This window comes from Trachurus trachurus (genome assembly GCF_905171665.1).
Source record: "Trachurus trachurus genome assembly, chromosome: 13".
Lineage (NCBI taxonomy): Eukaryota > Metazoa > Chordata > Actinopteri > Carangiformes > Carangidae > Trachurus > Trachurus trachurus.
Window position 1 is genome coordinate 1,155,199 of NC_139892.1, and position 17,535 is coordinate 1,172,733.

The following is a 17,535-nucleotide window of genomic DNA, read 5'->3' on the forward strand; positions in this document are numbered from 1 at the left end:
ATAACAGAGTGCAACTGTGGTGATGGTCATCTTAAGGCCAGATGTCCAGTTTAAAATTTTGTGAGCACTGATTAACAACAAATTTACTTAATTGTCGAAAATAAAATGTTTACAATAAGAACCATTAGGTTGTGCCTAACGTTTGAATATCTTTTTGTGGGATTTTCTTCTTTAGCAATAGAGATCTTGTTTAGGAGGGTGGGTGAACATATTTGGCTTTACAGGCTCTGAACAGCCAACCCAGAACTGTGTGTGTGTGTGTGTGTGTGTGTGTGTGTGTGTGTGTGTGTGTGTGTGTGTGTGTGTGTGTGTGTGTGTGTGTGTGTGTGTGTGTGTGTGTGTGTGGCGACAGCACCACCTCCTGGACGGCGCCGGTCACAGCATCACACACGGTGACATCAGGGAGAAAAACGGTTCTGAGACAAACTGACTAAACATTAGACACCAATAGACAACATAACTCCATCAGCTGAACTACTTTAACACATCCACACATTCAATTTATCCTGTCAATTAGTCATGAATTAATTTATTTTTTATTTTTTTTATTTTCGTGTCATACCACCACTGTGTTCCATCCCATATGAGATTAAGACACATTTAATGACAAATACAAAAACAAAGACTAGACAGTCCTTCCTGTTGGTGTTAGTTGCCACACAGGTGTGACATAAATAAACAGATTACTTTCAGTACTCAACTATATATCGCTCTTCGTCTCGTTGCCCAAGCCTTTTCAAGAAATAAAGAAAATGCAAATATATTCAACTGCAAAAGATGTTTTAGCTTCTCAGCATCGTCCAACCACACAAATTCGTTATTTGGATCTACCTTACTAAACAGTTTTAGTCTTATAGAGTCATAGAAAGGACAGTAGAACACAAAATGAATTTCATTCTCCACCTCTTGGACGTCACATAAATTACAAACTCTATCGTCTTCTGCTGTGCCAACGTATCTGCCTGTCTCCATATGAAGACCAACAATACCAGCTCTCATAGAGCACACAGGGATCTTTTCTTTTTAGACAAATTATACAAAACATAGTTTTCTGGGCCAAATACCTGTTTTATTTCACAGTAAGTACGCAGCTTTGGTTTACCCCAAGTATCTAATGCCCATCTATCTTTACTTTGTTGGAAAATAATTTCTTTTAATACGTTAATATCCACTTTCTCTTTGTTATAATGACAGTCTTCATATCCAGCTCTCAGCAAGATGTCATATAGTCCCATTGGTCAGAGTGTCCCACTCAAAGATTTTTCTTGCAATCCTGTTACGATTTAATCCTAGTATCCTAAATACACCGTATATACACTCCACCGTACCTCATTGGGTTCCCAGCCCACATCTCCCATCACAGCTAGGGTCGGTATTATTGTCAACTGTACTTTTTGTGAACAGGAGGAAAATATCTGTCATGTTTTTTTTTTTAATGTCGTTATACCTTTTTTTTTGTAATTCTCACTTATGATGAAAAAAACTTCAGGGAAAGGAATTTTTTTTGTTGCATCTTTTTATTTTACAAGGAAAATATCCATATTTCCATAAATGCAAATGGTCATCCAAAACAAAAAACACATTTTCATGAGTTTAAAATAGAAACCAGATATTACATACAGCTACTACAAAATATGAAAGACAGAAAAGCTATAAAAACCTTGGAATATTATAAATTATTACGATTATATAATCTGCTAATACCCCTTTCTATGTATGTATATATATATATATATATATATATATATATATATATATATATATTTGTTTGTTTATTGTATGAATGTACATATGTCTGTATAAAAAAACTGACAAAACATTTTTAGATTTAAAAAATGGAAACGAGTCGTTGATGTTGAGTTTCTGCTTTTTAATACAGCTAAAGAAAATGAATCAGCTGATCAATGAGATAATAATAAAAAAGTAATAATCAATACTGAAGTCCACTCGCTACAGAGGAAAAAACCACATCACAGCTCAAACTCACACACACTGACACCAACACACACTGTCCCATGATGCATTGCTCCTCATGCAACAAGCTCCGCCTCCAACGCCCTGAGCAGCAGCAGGTCGATGACATCATCACTGTCCCGATCCGGTCGCTGCTGTTGATTGGTTCATCTCATAGGAAATAAAACGTGTTTGTATCACGACTGAATCAGAAATGAAAAGTAAAACCTGAGACGATGTGTTCAGACCAGAGTTCCTACGCTAGGATGGAAAACTATGGAATTAGATTTTATACATTTATACAGGTCTGGAAAATGGAAACTACTGTATGGGAACATATTTATCTGGGTCTGGTCTCATCTGAAGTTATGTGGGTTAATTATTTTGTATACGCTGCTGTACCTAGAGCACTGGAATAAGAGAGTAAGGACACCACCATTGACTCCCGTGGTAAGGGTTTAAGGGTTTAAGGGTTTTGCGCCCCTAGTGGCAGGATATGGGTATTGCAAAAGCGCCCAGAAAACCCATTCACTCCAATGTATGTGTGTTGCCCACTTACTTTTAAATTGATGAAAACGGACGTGTTTTTGTTTTTAGGTGTCTTGGTCATATCAAATTACACTTATAATTTGTTTATTATAAAATGTAGATTGAAACATTAACTCTTTCGCGACCACACTAATTCCTCAGCACATCCGCTCAGGACCACATGTTTTTGGCTATTTGTTTACCTTTTATCTCACGTCGAACCGAACTCTGTACATCACCTAGAAACAAACGGTCTTCACGTGGTTGAAGAGTGACTTTACAACGTGCTCCTCGAAAAAACGGCGAGTTTTTCCGCCATTTCGTTCGTGAGTACGAAGGAGGAGAAGAGAGCTGGGTTTCTCCAAAAACGGAGCTCCCGCTCTAGTTTCAGAGAAAAACGCACTTTTGTGTCAAGTGGCAATCTGCTCATTTTACCGGTACTCTGCAGTGTGGCGTCTCCCAAATCATTTCTACGGATAAATAAATATATTTGTAGGTAAATCTGGGGGGTGTGGCAGCTTGGAGAGCAGCGGTGTGGGTCTCTGGCTGCAGCGCAGCAGCTCCGTGACACTGCTGTGTGACTGGCCGGCGGTGAGTGCTCTGTTGCGGGGGCGGCCGGTCACAGCCCCCGCTGCAGAGCGCCCGCTCTGCTGCACCGTGAAAACAGCAGAGATAACCGGCTTTCAGATCCGAGTCTCCAAACCAGAAATGTTTGTAACAGCACCGGAAAAACTCGCCAGATTTGTCGTCGGTCGCTTTTGTCAAAAGTCGCCAAGAGGGTTTGGAAAGTCGCCAGATTCAGCGAGAAAGTTGCAACACTGTAGCCGACAGCCGCACAGCGCTGCACGCTGTCCCCAGAGCAGCATTCAAGGAGAACGATTACTCAAACAAAACCAAGATCACACAGTTTATAAAAAACATTATGTTTTGATTTTAGTTTAAAACAGTTTTACATATCAGAGGACTACCATATTCACACACAGGGTACCTCAGAGTGTCTATTATCCTAATCTGTAAAAAAACGGTTTTGACGAGTTAACTCGTCAATGGTCGTGAACGTTCGGCAGGCTGTGACGAGTTAACTCGTCAATGGTCGCGAAAGAGTTAATGTAGACAACTGTTTTTGTTTTACTCACCCATGTGTTAAAGGTGTACAGAAAAGAAAATTGAATTTGAGCCCACTTTGGGTCATAAAATTAATGTGATAACTCATCTTTCAGACGTTGTAGGCCAAACTTAGTGCAAAATTCTATTTTTGAGTAAATCCGGGATGAAAGTGTGTATTTTTTTTTTCGCATTGGATAATGCAGGCGCACGGATTATACGTCAGCCTGTACACGATTCACCAGCCACTGATATTGGATCCGTCATCCGTCATTCAAACGTCTGAGACACGCACACACACACGGAGCTCGGGCTCGCCCCAAGCTTTGAATATCCCGCCTGCTCGATAACGACCAATCAAATTCGTTTTCCTCACTCGGGTAAACTCGTGTTGCAGCTCGTGACAACTCGGCGCGACAAACAGGACAAACGGCCATTTCTGTACACCTTTAATGTTTATCTGTAAAGGATCCACGATGATGCTGTTAACGTGGGTGATCTATAAATGTCCTTAAATTATTGAAAACACCACACTTGCTCATTCACCAACAATGCAGAGATGTCAGTTCTTGGGCACTTTTGCAATACCCATATTCCTCCATCAGGAGGCGCTTCCATTGGACCAATGCGTGTTGTTACTCTCTTCTCCAGTGCTCTAGCTGTACCGAGCTACAATCTCAGGGTCCTGTTGTTCTAAAGGTGTAATCTGGATAAAAAATATCCGGATTTTGAAATGCCCCCCCCCATCCAGGATCACGTAATCCGTCTTGATTTTATCCCAGTTGTTCAAAGCAAAGTAGAATTGTATCAGTCTGATCCAGATCCAAACTTTTCGAGATTACCAAATCTGGATAATGATGCTCTAGATGGGACTGTGCATCACAATGAGGGCTGATTGGTCTGTTAACAACAGGTAGCATGAGGTTGTTTTCTGTGCTCTTTGTTGTTTCTTCAATGTCTTTTAAACACCCAGACTCCATCTGGTTGTTGGGCTGTTAAGATAAATAAAAAAAAAAGAAAAGAAGCAAATATACAGTACATTCAAAATTAAAAAAATTCTAATTTTAAAATTGAAACTTCAAATTTCATTAAATTCAGTTTGGGGAAAGGTATTTCAGTTGTAGAATATTCAAAAGTAAACTTTATTAACTAATCACTGTTATAATAAATGTATTTATAAGCGCTTTTCCAAATGCTCAAAGACACTTTACAGTTTAAAAATCATTAAATACAGCAATTCAAATTGTAATTCAGTTAAAACAGCAGAGACAGTATAAAACACAGAAAACAATATAGAACACAAAAAAAGTATATATTAAAAGCTAATTTAAAAAGGTTAGTTTTGAGCATGGTCTTGAATGTAGGGAGGTGAGTGCAGATGCGGATGGGTTTGGGGAGTGAGTTCCAGAGGGAGGGGGCAGCGATGGAGAAGGCTCAGGTTATGGTTTAAAATTAGGTGCAAAATATAAATCATTAAATGTATATATCCTACATTATAAATATTGTTTATTTGACCAGTTTGAATTTTATTTAAATCACATTTTGTTCCTGAATCCACTAAACTGCTGGGATCAGAATAATCGGATCAAAGTTTTCCAGATCCAACTAAAAGGTTTGATCAACACAAACTGAGGGTTTGATCCAGATGAAAACTAAGACTGGATCACGTGATCTAATCCGAGCTCAGAATCCGTTTTTGTTTTTGAAACAACACATTTTCAAGATTTGATACGATCGGATTACCTTTGAACAACTGGAGAACAATTAATTTAGAACAATTATTTGGTGACATAATGGCCGACAAATCCATAATAGTGAAAGTCTATGGATATTCTCATTCATCCAGGTCATCGTTCTTTTCTGGGCAAATTGAATCGTAGGCAACTGGACTTGTATTTGTCTGGGAAGACGTTTAACTTCTTATCCAAGGGGCTTCAATTTGGCCAGAAAAGACCCAATAATGAAAACAAACGATTAATTGCGTAATTTATTTACATGATACACGTCTGGAAATTAGTTCAAATGTGTAGGAGCCCTGTTGGATCAGAATGAAAAGCAACAATGGCGGTCGACAGGAACTGAACGGTTTCACTCTGTGGATCAACAGGACTTTTTGGTGAGTTGACCCTCGCCGGCCGCCGTAGCCTCACAGCCAGGACTTCTCATGCTGCCTTCATGTGCTATGGTACAGATGGTATTTTCCACTTGTGACTTGGTATTTACCAGTGCGTTGTGTTCATGTGCTTTTGTTGTTGTACGTGTATATCTATGGGGTAAAACAATCTTGGATTGCCTAGTTCATGAATTATCAAAACTCAAACGGTAAATATTAATATTCATGGAGATTTAGCACTGGCTATTTGGCTAGCTTTTTAAAAGCGTTTTTTTTTTTACTGTACATGCACGCATACATAAAGTGAATAGCTGCTAACTGTTTTCTAAAGGCTTGCCTTGCTTACCATTAACGAATCTTGCGTTGTTCGCCACCATGTTGAAAAGGTCAAAGGTTATTCTCAATTCTCGGAGTTGCCCAGTGGAAAATACCACATGAGAGGGTGTTCATGTGCACTTTTCACGTCGTCTTTTGGTATTTACCATAATTACCATAGCACATGTTATGTTATGTTTATTTATTTGATATGGACATCACAAATACATTAAGACTGTTCCAGTGGACAGACCAGATGCTTTGCTTGAGTGTGTTTAGCACAAGTGCTAATTTTCAACACCAGTCCATAGGCGGCTAATCTAAAAATACAGAACATATTATCAACAGTATGAGATAAAACCAAGTGCATGACACTACATCATGATAGTAACATACTAAAAAATACAGAGCACAAGATCAATGAGAGGCACCATTGGTGAGTTGACCCACGCCAGCTGCCGTAGCCTCACAGCCAGGACTTCTTGGTGAGTTGACCCAAAGACGGTTTATAAACCAAGACCTTCCATGAGGAGTCAGCTTCCTGTATGATGTCACTAGGCTTCTGCATGGCCACGCCACTTTAAGGAGACCAGAGGCAGCCTGGAGTGTATTGACTCCAATGGGACAATTTAACGTGAACACAGATTATGGTCGAGTCTTTCTCAGCACAGTCACTGAAGTAAATGTTTCAAGATTTGATCCGATCCATGATCCAAAATCCGATCGGATTTCCTTTGAACAACTGGAGAACAATTATTTCCCTATGTGTTTCAATTCAAACATCAAATTTTAAAATTAAAAAAGGACTTCTTGGTGAGTTGACCCTCGCCGGCCGCCGTAGCCTCACAGCCAGGACTTCTTGGTCCGGCCGAGCCGCGCCATGTTGGCCAGCTTCACCTTCACCTTGTCGCGGCTCTCCGTGTTCCTCTTGGAGGTGCACTCCACCGTGGAGTCGGTCTCGAAGGAGATGGCCGGCGCGTGGCCCAGCAGGCCGCCGCCGCCGCTCTTCTCGGGCGGCGCCATGGCGGCGGGCGTCTGCAGCACGAGCTGGCTGCGCAGCGAGTGGCGCAGCTGCAGCAGCAGCGGGTTGTGGTGCGAGTAGAGGCGGACGGTGTCGCGGTCCGGGCTGCAGCAGGTGGAGCAGGCGGAGCACAGCACGCGGAAGATGTAGACCCAGCCCAGGTAGTGCAGCTCCGCCACGTTGAGCACGAAGCAGCCCAGGCTGATGCTGAACATGAAGTTCAGGAAGATCGTCTTCTCCGTGGCGCGAGACACGAAGCAGTCGGTGCGCGTGGGGCAGGGGTAGGTGTCGCAGCGGTACAGGTGGGGCACCTCCAAGGTCAAAGGGTCAAAGGTTACTTCATTTGTAGCCTCAGTGAATCACATGACATTAATAGACAAACAGCACAGTTCATGCGACAGGACAAACAAATAAAGTGACAGCAGTGCTCGGGGGTAAGATATTAAAAGAATAGTTCACCCAAAATTCAAATTTCACTCATTATCTACTCCCCCTCATGTGGACTAAGGGCTGGGAGAAGTTTCAGAGTCCTCCGTGGCTTCTCTGAGTTACAGGGGGTCTCGGCGTAGCAGTGCATGACCATATGACGGTTGCAAATGGATACCAACTGTCTTCGTAACAAAAAGACACACCAAAAAACATCCAAATACCTCCATGCTGCTCATATGTAATGTCCGTCTTGTATTGAAGCCCCGACATGCGAAATTGTACCGAAAAAAATTAAATAAGTCTATATTTTAAGCTTGTTTTGTAGCAGAAGCTTCTCGAAGCTCCTCTTCCTGGTTCGTCAAATTTGCATGGAGGTATTTGGATGTTTTTTGGTGTGTCTTTTTGTTACGAAGACAGTTGGTATCCATTTGCAACTGTTATATGGACATGCACTGCTACGCCGAGACCCCCTGTAACTCAGAGAAGCCACAGAGGACTCTGAAACTTCTCCCAGCCCTTAGTCCACATAAGGGGGAGGAGATAATGAGGGAAATTTGCATTTTGGGTGAACTATCCCTTCAATGTGACTGATGGATGGCTGATATGAATAAAACAGTTGTTGTACCTCGAAGCCGAACAGGAAGTACTGCCCCACCAGGAAGGTGATCTCCATGACGGAGCGCAGCAGCACGTGCAGGATGTAGATGAGCAGCACCTGGTTGGACTGCTGCGTCGGGTCCTCGCCCAGCTCGCCGTAGTCCTCCTGCAGCAGCCGCTCCTCCCCCTCCCCCACCCCCCACTCCTCCTCCTCCCGGTAGCGGGGGCAGTACGGCGGCATGCTGACCCTCAGCGCCTCCAGCCCGTCCTTCTCCACGCGGCCGCTGCTGCACCGCGGCGCTCGCTGGGCCGCCGCCGCCGCCACGGCCATCGTTGCCGCCTTCGCCCGCTGGCTGTCCAGCTTCTCGTCCTTGGCGATCTTGTGCAGCACGAAGACGATGTAGAAGATGGACGGCGTGGAGACGAGCACGATCTGGAAGACCCAGAAGCGGAGGTGCGAGACGGGGGCGAAGGTGTCGTAGCAGACGTTGCTGCAGCCGGGCTGCTGCGTGTTGCACGTGAACTTGGACTGCTCGTCGCTGTAGACGGCGTCGCCCACCAGTGCCACCAGCAGGATCCGGAAGATGAGCAGCATGGTGAGCCAGATCTTCCCGATCACCGTGGAGTGGTTCTGCACCTCGGACAGGAAGCGTCCGAGGATGGACCAGTCCCCCATGACTTAACCTGAGGGAGAGGCAGATTCAGATTCAGATTCAGATTCAGATTCAGATTCAGATTCAGCTTTATTTGTCCTTTACAAGGAAACTTGTTTTCACCCCCGTACGCAACACACAACCTCAAGATACATAAATACATACATTACATCACCCACCCATACACATTAAACGGGAACACACATTCAGCGACGCAATCTATTTAGTTCTGTTATAGCAGAGGGGACGAAGCTTCGGCTGAACTTGACCCTCTTCCAGGTCAGGGACCTGTACCGGCGGCCAGATGGAAGCAGCACAAAGTACGGGTTTAGGGGGTGACTGGGGTCCTGGGTGATGGTGAGTGCTCTGCATGTTATGGCTATGGTGTTGAGGTCAGAGAGGATGGGGGTGGGGAGGCCAATGATTTTGGCAGCTCTATGAGTGATTTGTGTCAGTCTTTTTGTGTTGGGGGATGACAACATGTTGAAGAAGCAGGAGGAGCACTAGAGGAGGATGGGCTGAATTATGCTCTTGTATAGTAACAGTAGGAGGTGGGGGGCCACTGAGAGAGCTCTCAGTTTCCTGATGGCAGAGAGTCTTTGCTGGCTGCGTTTATGGATGTCATGGATGTGTGATTCAAACGTGAGTTTATTGTCTATAATGAGTCCTAGGTATCTGAAAGTATCTACCACCTCCACGGCTTCTCCGTTGATGCTGATGGGGTTGTGGATGGGGAAGGGGGTTGACTTGCCTGTGCTGGGGGAGGTGATGACCAGTTCTTTGGTTTTGGACACATTGAGGTGCAGATGGTTGTCAGGGCACCACTGTGTGAGGTGAGAAATGGAGCTATGGTATTCTGTGAGCAGAGAGGCCGAGGGTTTGACCTTTGACCTGCAGAGGTTTAGATCAGAAACCTGTTTGCTCATGTGAAGGATCCACACTAATGTCGTAGTGTTGTAGTTGAGACCACGTCTTCAAGGTCTCGGTCTCAGTCCAGTTGGACTCTCGATGTTTTCTCCAGACCATAATGCAAGGCAAGGCATCTTTATTTATACAGTGCATTTCATACCAAGGCAACTCAATGTGCTTTAAACTTCTTTTTTTTTTCTTCTTCTTTTTTTTTAAAGAACAGCATAAAAACAAAAGCACAGAGTTAAAAGAAGGAGCAAAAGAAAAAGAAACAAGTAAAAGAAAAGAAAATAGTATAAAATATCACTGTCTCACTTTGGTTTCTGTGATGTTATTCAATAAGTAGATAGATAATTAGCTTTAGGCACAGCCCCACTACTTCCTGAAATAAGCCAGCTCCTTTATTTCCCGTCTTACATTATTGGACAAATTGATTAATCCAGGTGTGTCTGACCTCACAACAATGGTCAAACACACCTGGATTAATCAGTTTGTCCAATAATGTAAGACAGGAAATAAAGGAGCTGCCTTATTTCAGGAAGTAGTAGAGCTGTGCATAAAGCCCATTCAAATAGTTGTACTAAAGTATCTGCTTGTGTTAAACCATGGTAACAACTTGGTGTCACCATGACAACAGTGGGAGGAGACTTCAGCAGGTTCTGTGCTGTGTTCTTCTGTTCAATACAAACTTTGTTTACGTTAACTCTCCTGTCATCCTTCTGGGGCAATGACCCAATCTGTTTCCTTCCTTTCTCCCTTCCTTCTTTCCACAATCATTTTTCCATTCCTTCCTTCCTTCCTTCCCTTCGCCCATCCTTCTGCTTCCTTCCTCTTTTGATCTAATTGGCCCAATCTGTTGCCTCCCTCCATCGTTCTTTCCTTCATTTTCCCTTCCTTCTTTCCAAAATCCTTTTCCCCTTCCTTTCTTCTTTCCCTTCGTCCTTCCAGTCTGCCTTCCTTCCTTCCTTTTTTCCCTTCATCCTTCCTGCCTTCTTTCCCTTCGTCCTTCCAGTCTGCCTTCCTTCCTTTTTTCCCTTAATCCTTCCTTCCTTTTTTCCCTTCATCCTTCCTGCCTTCTTTCCCTTCGTCCTTCCTTCTTCTTTCCCTTCGTCCTTCCAGTCTGCCTTCCTTCCTTTTTTCCCTTCATCCTACCTTCCTTTTTTCCCTTGGTCCTTCCTGCCTTCCTTCCTTTTTTCCCTTGGTCCTTCCTTCCTTTTTTTCCCTTGGTCCATCCTTCCTTCCTTTCTTCTATCCCTTGGTCCTTCCTGCCTATCTTCCTTCCTTTTCCCCCTTCATCCTTCGTTCCTTTTTTCCCTTGGTCCTTCCTTCCTTCCTTTCTTCTATCCCTTGGTCCTTCCTGCCTATCTTCCTTCCTTTTCCCCCTTCATCCTTCCTTCCTTTTTTCCCGTCATCCTTCCTGCCTTCCTTCCTTCCCTCTTTCCCTTGGTCCTTTCTTCCTTCCTTCCTTCCTTCCTTCTTTACCTTGGTCCTTCCTGCCTTCCTTCCTTTTTCCCTTCATCCTTCCTGCCTTCCTTCCTTTCTTCTATCCAGCGCAGGAATTTCACGAGGGCCATGGCCCTCGTGCCCGTCCGATTTGGCCTTGTGCCCTTGAAAAAAATATCTGCCCTAAGGCCACAGTGGCCTCGATGCCCCACCCGCACTGCCCCGGTTGATTTTGTGGTTTTCTCCTTTGCCTCTTTCCTATCAACACGTCTTTGACACCTGCGTCTTTGAAGAAAAAACAATGCGTATTTTGATGCCGTTCTGGCAGCAGCATCGTCAGGGGTGGGTTTGATTCGAGCCTGGCATAAACCGCTCGGGCGGGCTATAACAACAGTTTGACGACCAATCGATCACCGGCCAACCAGGTGACTTCATCATACACCCCCCACTCGCCGAACCAATCATGTGGCTGGAAAAGAGCCAACATGTCAACACGTGCTAGTGTTTGGGCTGCTACAGCCGTGCACGTCAGCAGAGGGACACTGCCGGTAAAAAATAGAAAAAATAAAAAAAGAGTTTTGCCTCGGAAGAAAATGTGAAGGAGTCAAGGAGAACTCGGATGGCCGTGAAAAGATGCGTGGTGCGTCATTAACTCTGAAGTAACGCTAAACTTTCACAATGGAGACGCCAGACAGCTAGAGCAGACCGACGTCCGGCCGTGTTCTCCCAACACGGACGCGGTCACGGTGCGGCCGCTCTGCTGCTGCTGCTGCTCAGCCCAGAGACTGTTGTGTTCACACCGATACAAACGCACCGCAGTCGGGCGTAAAGTTCAACTGTGCCGACCTGAACACTGCCCAGACCCAGGCAAGCTACTATACTAACAATCACCAACCAAATGATGATATAAATTGATGTCGACTGATAGCCTATGAAAAAAAATATCGTGATAGGATTTTTTCTCATATCGCCCAGTGCAACAGTGAACAATAGGAATTTCAAAACATAGCTGCATAGGACTGGACCCTTTTATGTATTAATTTAACAGATACAGGTAGTAAATTCATTAAAGAGTGGATTTAAAATCATTGTTCTATTTTATGGCCTTGCTGCCCTGGCTTTTGGCCTTTGTGCCCTCAAAAAATTGACAACACGTAAGGCCAAGTGGCCCTGCCCCTAAAATGATGAAATTCCAGGCCTGCTTCTATCCCTTCGTCCTTCCTGCCTTCCTTCTTTCCCTTGGTCCTTCCTTCCTTCTTTGACCCAGGAGAACAACAGGAGGGTTAAATATGGTTTAGATTTTTACATCAAATCATCTTTTTTCTTTGTAGCTGAGGAGGAATAATGTAAATATCAAGATCCACAGTTATTATGAGGACGGGGACTGGTCTTGATAATGGTCTCGTAGTGGTTTGGTCTCGGTCTTAACTCGGTCTCCGTCTTGGTGGTCTTGACTACAACACTAGTCATTGGGTTTTGTTAGTTTCATTCCCTCGGTGGGACGGTTTAGTCTCAGAGCAGGAGGGTTAGTTCAGACCCGGTCCATTAAAGGGATAGTTCAACATGTTGTCAAATTGGCCCATCACCATGATCACTATAGTCATAGCAGTAGGTTTGTTACCTTTAATTGTTGGTGCAAGCTATTTTTAGAACGGCGGAGCAGAGCCGTGAGCTGCTCAGAGCTACGCTACGGAGGCTCATGGGATTTCTTGGTTTCCCTCATCAAACTCATCAAATACACAATCCAACAACTCCACAACACTCTGGTGGACAAGTTGTGAGCTGCACATTCACCACTCTATGAGATAATAACATAACGTTATCAGACGGATTTGCCAAAATGTTAAACTATCCCTTTAACACGACCTCATGGTCCTCACTATGAACCAGAGAGTTTCACTCATTCACACACGGGAGCAGAACGTTCTTCGTCTTTCCTCTAAACATCCAGTTGTGTTTATTCACACACACTCACACTCGCGTTATTTATCAGTAGCTCATTGACATAAACAGTGAATCTAGAGCTGAGATAAAAGTTTCACCTGCTTTACTTCTGGATTTGTAGGAACTATCTACAGTTTTCTAGGTTAAAGTTAACACACTGCAAAAACTCAAAATCTTACCAAGAATATTTGTCTTATTTCTAGTCAAAACAAATCTAATTCTACTTAAAATAAGACTCATCACATCTAAAGTAGCTTGTTTTTAGACACTTTTTACTTCTTTCAAGCTGATTTTCACTTGAAATAAGTAGAAAAATCTGACAGTGGAGCAAGTTTTTCTTTCTTATTACAAGCACAAAAAACTTGCTTTCACTGGCAGATTTTTCTACTTAACTCGAGTGAAAATTAGTTTGAAACAAGTGAAAATGATCTAAAAACAAGTTCATTTTTAGGTGATGAGTCTTATTTTAAGTGAAAAGAGTTTAGTTTTGACTAGAAATGAGGCATTTTGACAAGAAATAAGACAAATATATTAGTTTTTGCAGTGAAGGTCTCAGATAATGAAGACTTGACACACACACACACACACACACACTGAGGAGGAGGAGGAGAAATGAACTCACCTGAGTTTAACCCTGAGTTTTCCGCCTCCGCGCAGCGTTCATGGTTATATTTAATGTCAGAGCGTCACTGGTTTGAATCCTGCGGAGCGATGGACAGCGACAGCAGCAGCAGGCTGAACACACACACTGACCCCGGCCATCTGAAACCATCCCATCATTGTGCTACTACGCGGCTACAAAAGCTGCCAATGTACAGTGCAACAAAGATTTCACAGCACAATGGAGGTGGAGGGGGGGCGTTCCTTTTCTGAACAGCCGCGAACAGTCAAACAAAAACACGGATGGAACCAGCTGGAAGCACCGGACAAAGCAGCTCCACGCAAAACTTCTGTTTCTATGCAGCTTCAAAAGCAACAAGTTCCACCACTTCCTTCACTTTCCACATGAACCTGGAGTCTGGAGTCTGGTGCTGCGTTCATAACAACTCGGAGGTCGGGATTCCCAACTCGGAAATTTCCGACTTCCGACATCATTATGTTCACGCTAGCAGGAACTCGGAAGAAAAAAAACATGGATACCTGAAGGAAGTTTGGCGTATTGTGGCTCATAGCTGAATACGAAAAATAAATGCAGCAGTAAATTATGTTTGTTTTGGAGGAGAGGAGACGCTGCAGATGAGTGCACATAGAATGTTATAGCCTTGATAACAGTTAAACGTTATTTCCGTCACATACGAGGAACACAATTTCACACCATACAACAATCACAGCTTAATATAGGCTTCCTACTGCAATAATACACAAAAATAGGCATTCAAACCTCAACAAATAACTTAAAATGTCTAAATTCTAACCGTTTAAGACGAGGGCCGCCATGTTTTAATGTTGTCGTGACGTCAAGTCGGAGCTCTGATATGATACCCGAGTTTCCGACCTGTAATTTCCGAGTTTGACGTCGTTCAATTCATTTTTTACAACTCGGAGCTCGTTTTTCCGACTTCCGAGTTTCTTGAACGCAGCATGAAACTGGAGTCTGGAGCCTGAAACTTGGGCTGCGTTCCAAAAGCCGGTTGAGTCGCCCTCGTTCACTTGCCCTCAGCATTTGCCCTTGGGGGAATCCCCGCCGCCATCATAAGGGCTGTTCCATTTCTCTAAACAGCTGAAGTGAACTTGGTGAGATCGAACCTTGAGGGCTGAGTGATCGAGTCAACATCGATGGTCACTTCAGAGCTGTATATCATCCACAATGCATTGCAGTGGTGCACGAAAAATACGTCCATGCGGTGGCAATAATGAACCTCAAGCACCAGTTGTGTGTGTCTACCACCAAAGAAGAAGAAAATAAATGAAAGGGGTTAGTAAATATTCAATTAGAGTAGTTTAGCTGTGACAACACGTCAGAGCAAACAATTTACAAGTGGTAGGCTATTAGAGATATATAATAGGCAAACTTATTAGTCACAAAAAAAACGTGTAGAAAGAGCCTTTTTAATCTGACGTTTCACATTTATATAGTTGCTGTGCCTGTGTTGATGAAGCAGAGCTCATCATCAGTGACAGAGACAGAGAGAAAGAGTATAGAGTATTGTATTTTCACCGTAAACTGGACAGCCTGAACCTGGAGTCTGGAGCCTAGAGTCTAGAGTCTGGAGCCTAGAGTCTAGATCCTAGAGCCTAGAGCCAAGAGTCTAGAGCCTAGAGTCTAGAACCTAGAGTCTAGAGTCTAGAGCCAAGAGTCTAGAGCCTAAAGTCTAGAGCCTAGAGTCGAGAGCCTAGAGTCTAGAGCCAAGAGTCTAGAGCCTAAAGTCTAGAGCCTAGAGTCGAGAGCCTAAAGTCTAGAGCCTAGAGTCTAGAGCCTAAAATCTAGAGCCTAGAGCCTAGAGTCTAGAGCCTAAAGTCTAGAGCCTAGAGTCTAGAGCCAAGAGTCTAGAGTCTATAGTCTGGAGCCTAGAGTCTAGAGCCAAGATTCTAGAGCCTAGAGTCTAGAGCCTAGAGTCTAGAGCCTAGAGTCTGGAGCCTAGAGTCTAGAGTCTAGAGTCTAGAGTCTAGAGCCTAGAGTCTAGAGCCTAGAGTCTATAGTCTGGAGCCTAGAGCCTAGAGTCTATAGATAGATATCACGTGACGTCACACAGCGTTCGCAGCCGGTCACAGCTCCATCTTGGGTACCGACTTCCAAAGGCAGTCTATGGGCTGTGACATCAAATCTCACAAAAATAGTGGATAAAGCTTTTTTTATTACATGGCTCTATTGAATATCGTATTCCAATAATTTATTGATATTTCTGATATTTATTTACATCTTGATTTTGCATTTAACAGTCTGTTATTCCTGTTTAACAGATCGTTGCTAAGTAAAATACACCGTTGCTAGGGACGCCGCTCTGATCAGCGCAGCACAGAAAAGAGAAATCAGAGCGATAGATAAAACAGAGTGGCGACAGCTTTTGATTAGCGGCTAATTCAACAGCAGTGATGGATAACTGTACCGGAGAGGCTCAACATGAGCTTCATCTGAGGAATAAACGGCAGCTTTTACCTGACGGGAGACCAGAGAGAGAGAGAGAGAGAGAGACGAGGAGAGAGAGAGAGAGGTCCACTGGGTGAGCGAGATTCACTTTTAACGGGAGAGAGAGCGGCGCACCGCGCTGTCAAAGCTCGTCTCAGCAGAAAGGTGCTGGAGGTGTGTGCTTTCAAGGCAAGACCATCAAAATGAGAAATATCCATATCCAAACTACATAAGGCAGCAGTCATTTCTGGTCAGAGAGGATGTGGCTGCACTGAGCTGAATAGAGGTGAATCAGTGTTCGGTACCCAGCATTGCGGCGGCCAGGTGGAACGCACCGTGACGTCACCTACTGATATCTATCTATAGTCTGGAGCCTAGAGCCTAGAGTCTATAGTCTGGAGCCTATAGAGCCTAGAGTCTATAGTCTGGAGCCTATAGAGCCTAGAGTCTAGAGTCTAGAGCCTAGAGTCTAGAGCCTAGAGTCTAGAGCCTAGAGTCTAGAGTCTAGAGTCTAGAGCCTAGAGTCTATAGTCTGGAGCCTATAGAGCCTAGAGTCTAGAGTCTAGAGCCTAGAGTTTGGAGCCTAGAGTCATTAAGACTAACATTTAAGTTATATTTCCTTTAGGTCACCTGTTAGTTTCCACAGTTTATCATAATATCTGTGATCCGTCTGAATTACAGAATTAGAGTTTATTCTCAGATTACATCTTTGTCCAGGATTAATTAATGTTGATGGAACGATAATGTTTAGTGTCGTTTCAACACAGTTTGAGAAACTGAAACCAGTTAACAGTTCAAATCTGGTTAAACTCTCTAAACTAAACATCCAAAAGAACCAGAGAGACAGAATACCTAATACAACAGCATAGATAGTATATCTATGATACAACAGGACATTTCTATTATCAGCTGTCGTTGTCCGTCCATTCACCTCCTTTTAATGAAAAGTTGTAAATTGTATAAAGTTTTTTTATTAAAAAGTTTGTATGGGTCCTGTACTTCTTATTTTTTATGTATAAATGAAAAAAAAAAGAATAAACATTTAAGTTACATTTCCTTTAGGTCACCTGTTTAGTCAGTTTATTATAATATCTGTGATGTCTGAATGGCAGAATTAGGCTAGTTTATTCTCATATTAAATCTTTGTCCAGGGTTAATTAATACTCTGCGTTTCTGTCTCATTGATTGTTTTCCTGTCTGCTGCTTTTATTTACTTTAGTTTTTCTATAGTTTATTTCTTTATGTTGATGCAACAATAACGTTTATTGTCATTTGAACACTGAGAACTTGAAACCGGTTAACAGTTAAAATCTGGTTAAACTCTCTAAACATCCATAAGAACCAGAGAGACAGAAAACCTGATACAACAGGGCATTTCTATTGTCATCTGTCATTGTCCGTCCATTCACATCCTTTTTAACAGCATGTCTTGTATGAAAAGTTGCAAGAAAAAAAAGTT

At 43.3% G+C, this 17,535-nt stretch overlaps 2 protein-coding genes across 2 annotated transcripts in view; both read right to left on the minus strand.

The window, feature by feature from the left end:
* The window catches only part of LOC310995737 (protein NLRC3-like), a gene marked incomplete at its 3' end in the record, with an annotated part of 491,970 nt that overhangs the window by 61,269 nt on the left and 413,166 nt on the right, over positions 1-17,535 (minus strand). The window lies entirely within an intron of this gene.
* LOC310995667 (gap junction delta-2 protein-like) lies at positions 6,857-8,736 on the minus strand (the record flags this gene model as incomplete). The annotated part of the gene is made up of 2 exons (XM_083984785.1): positions 6,857-7,345; positions 8,089-8,736. The coding sequence occupies 2 exons, from the start codon at positions 8,734-8,736 to the stop codon at positions 6,857-6,859; spliced, it is 1,137 nt and encodes a 378-aa protein (XP_083840911.1).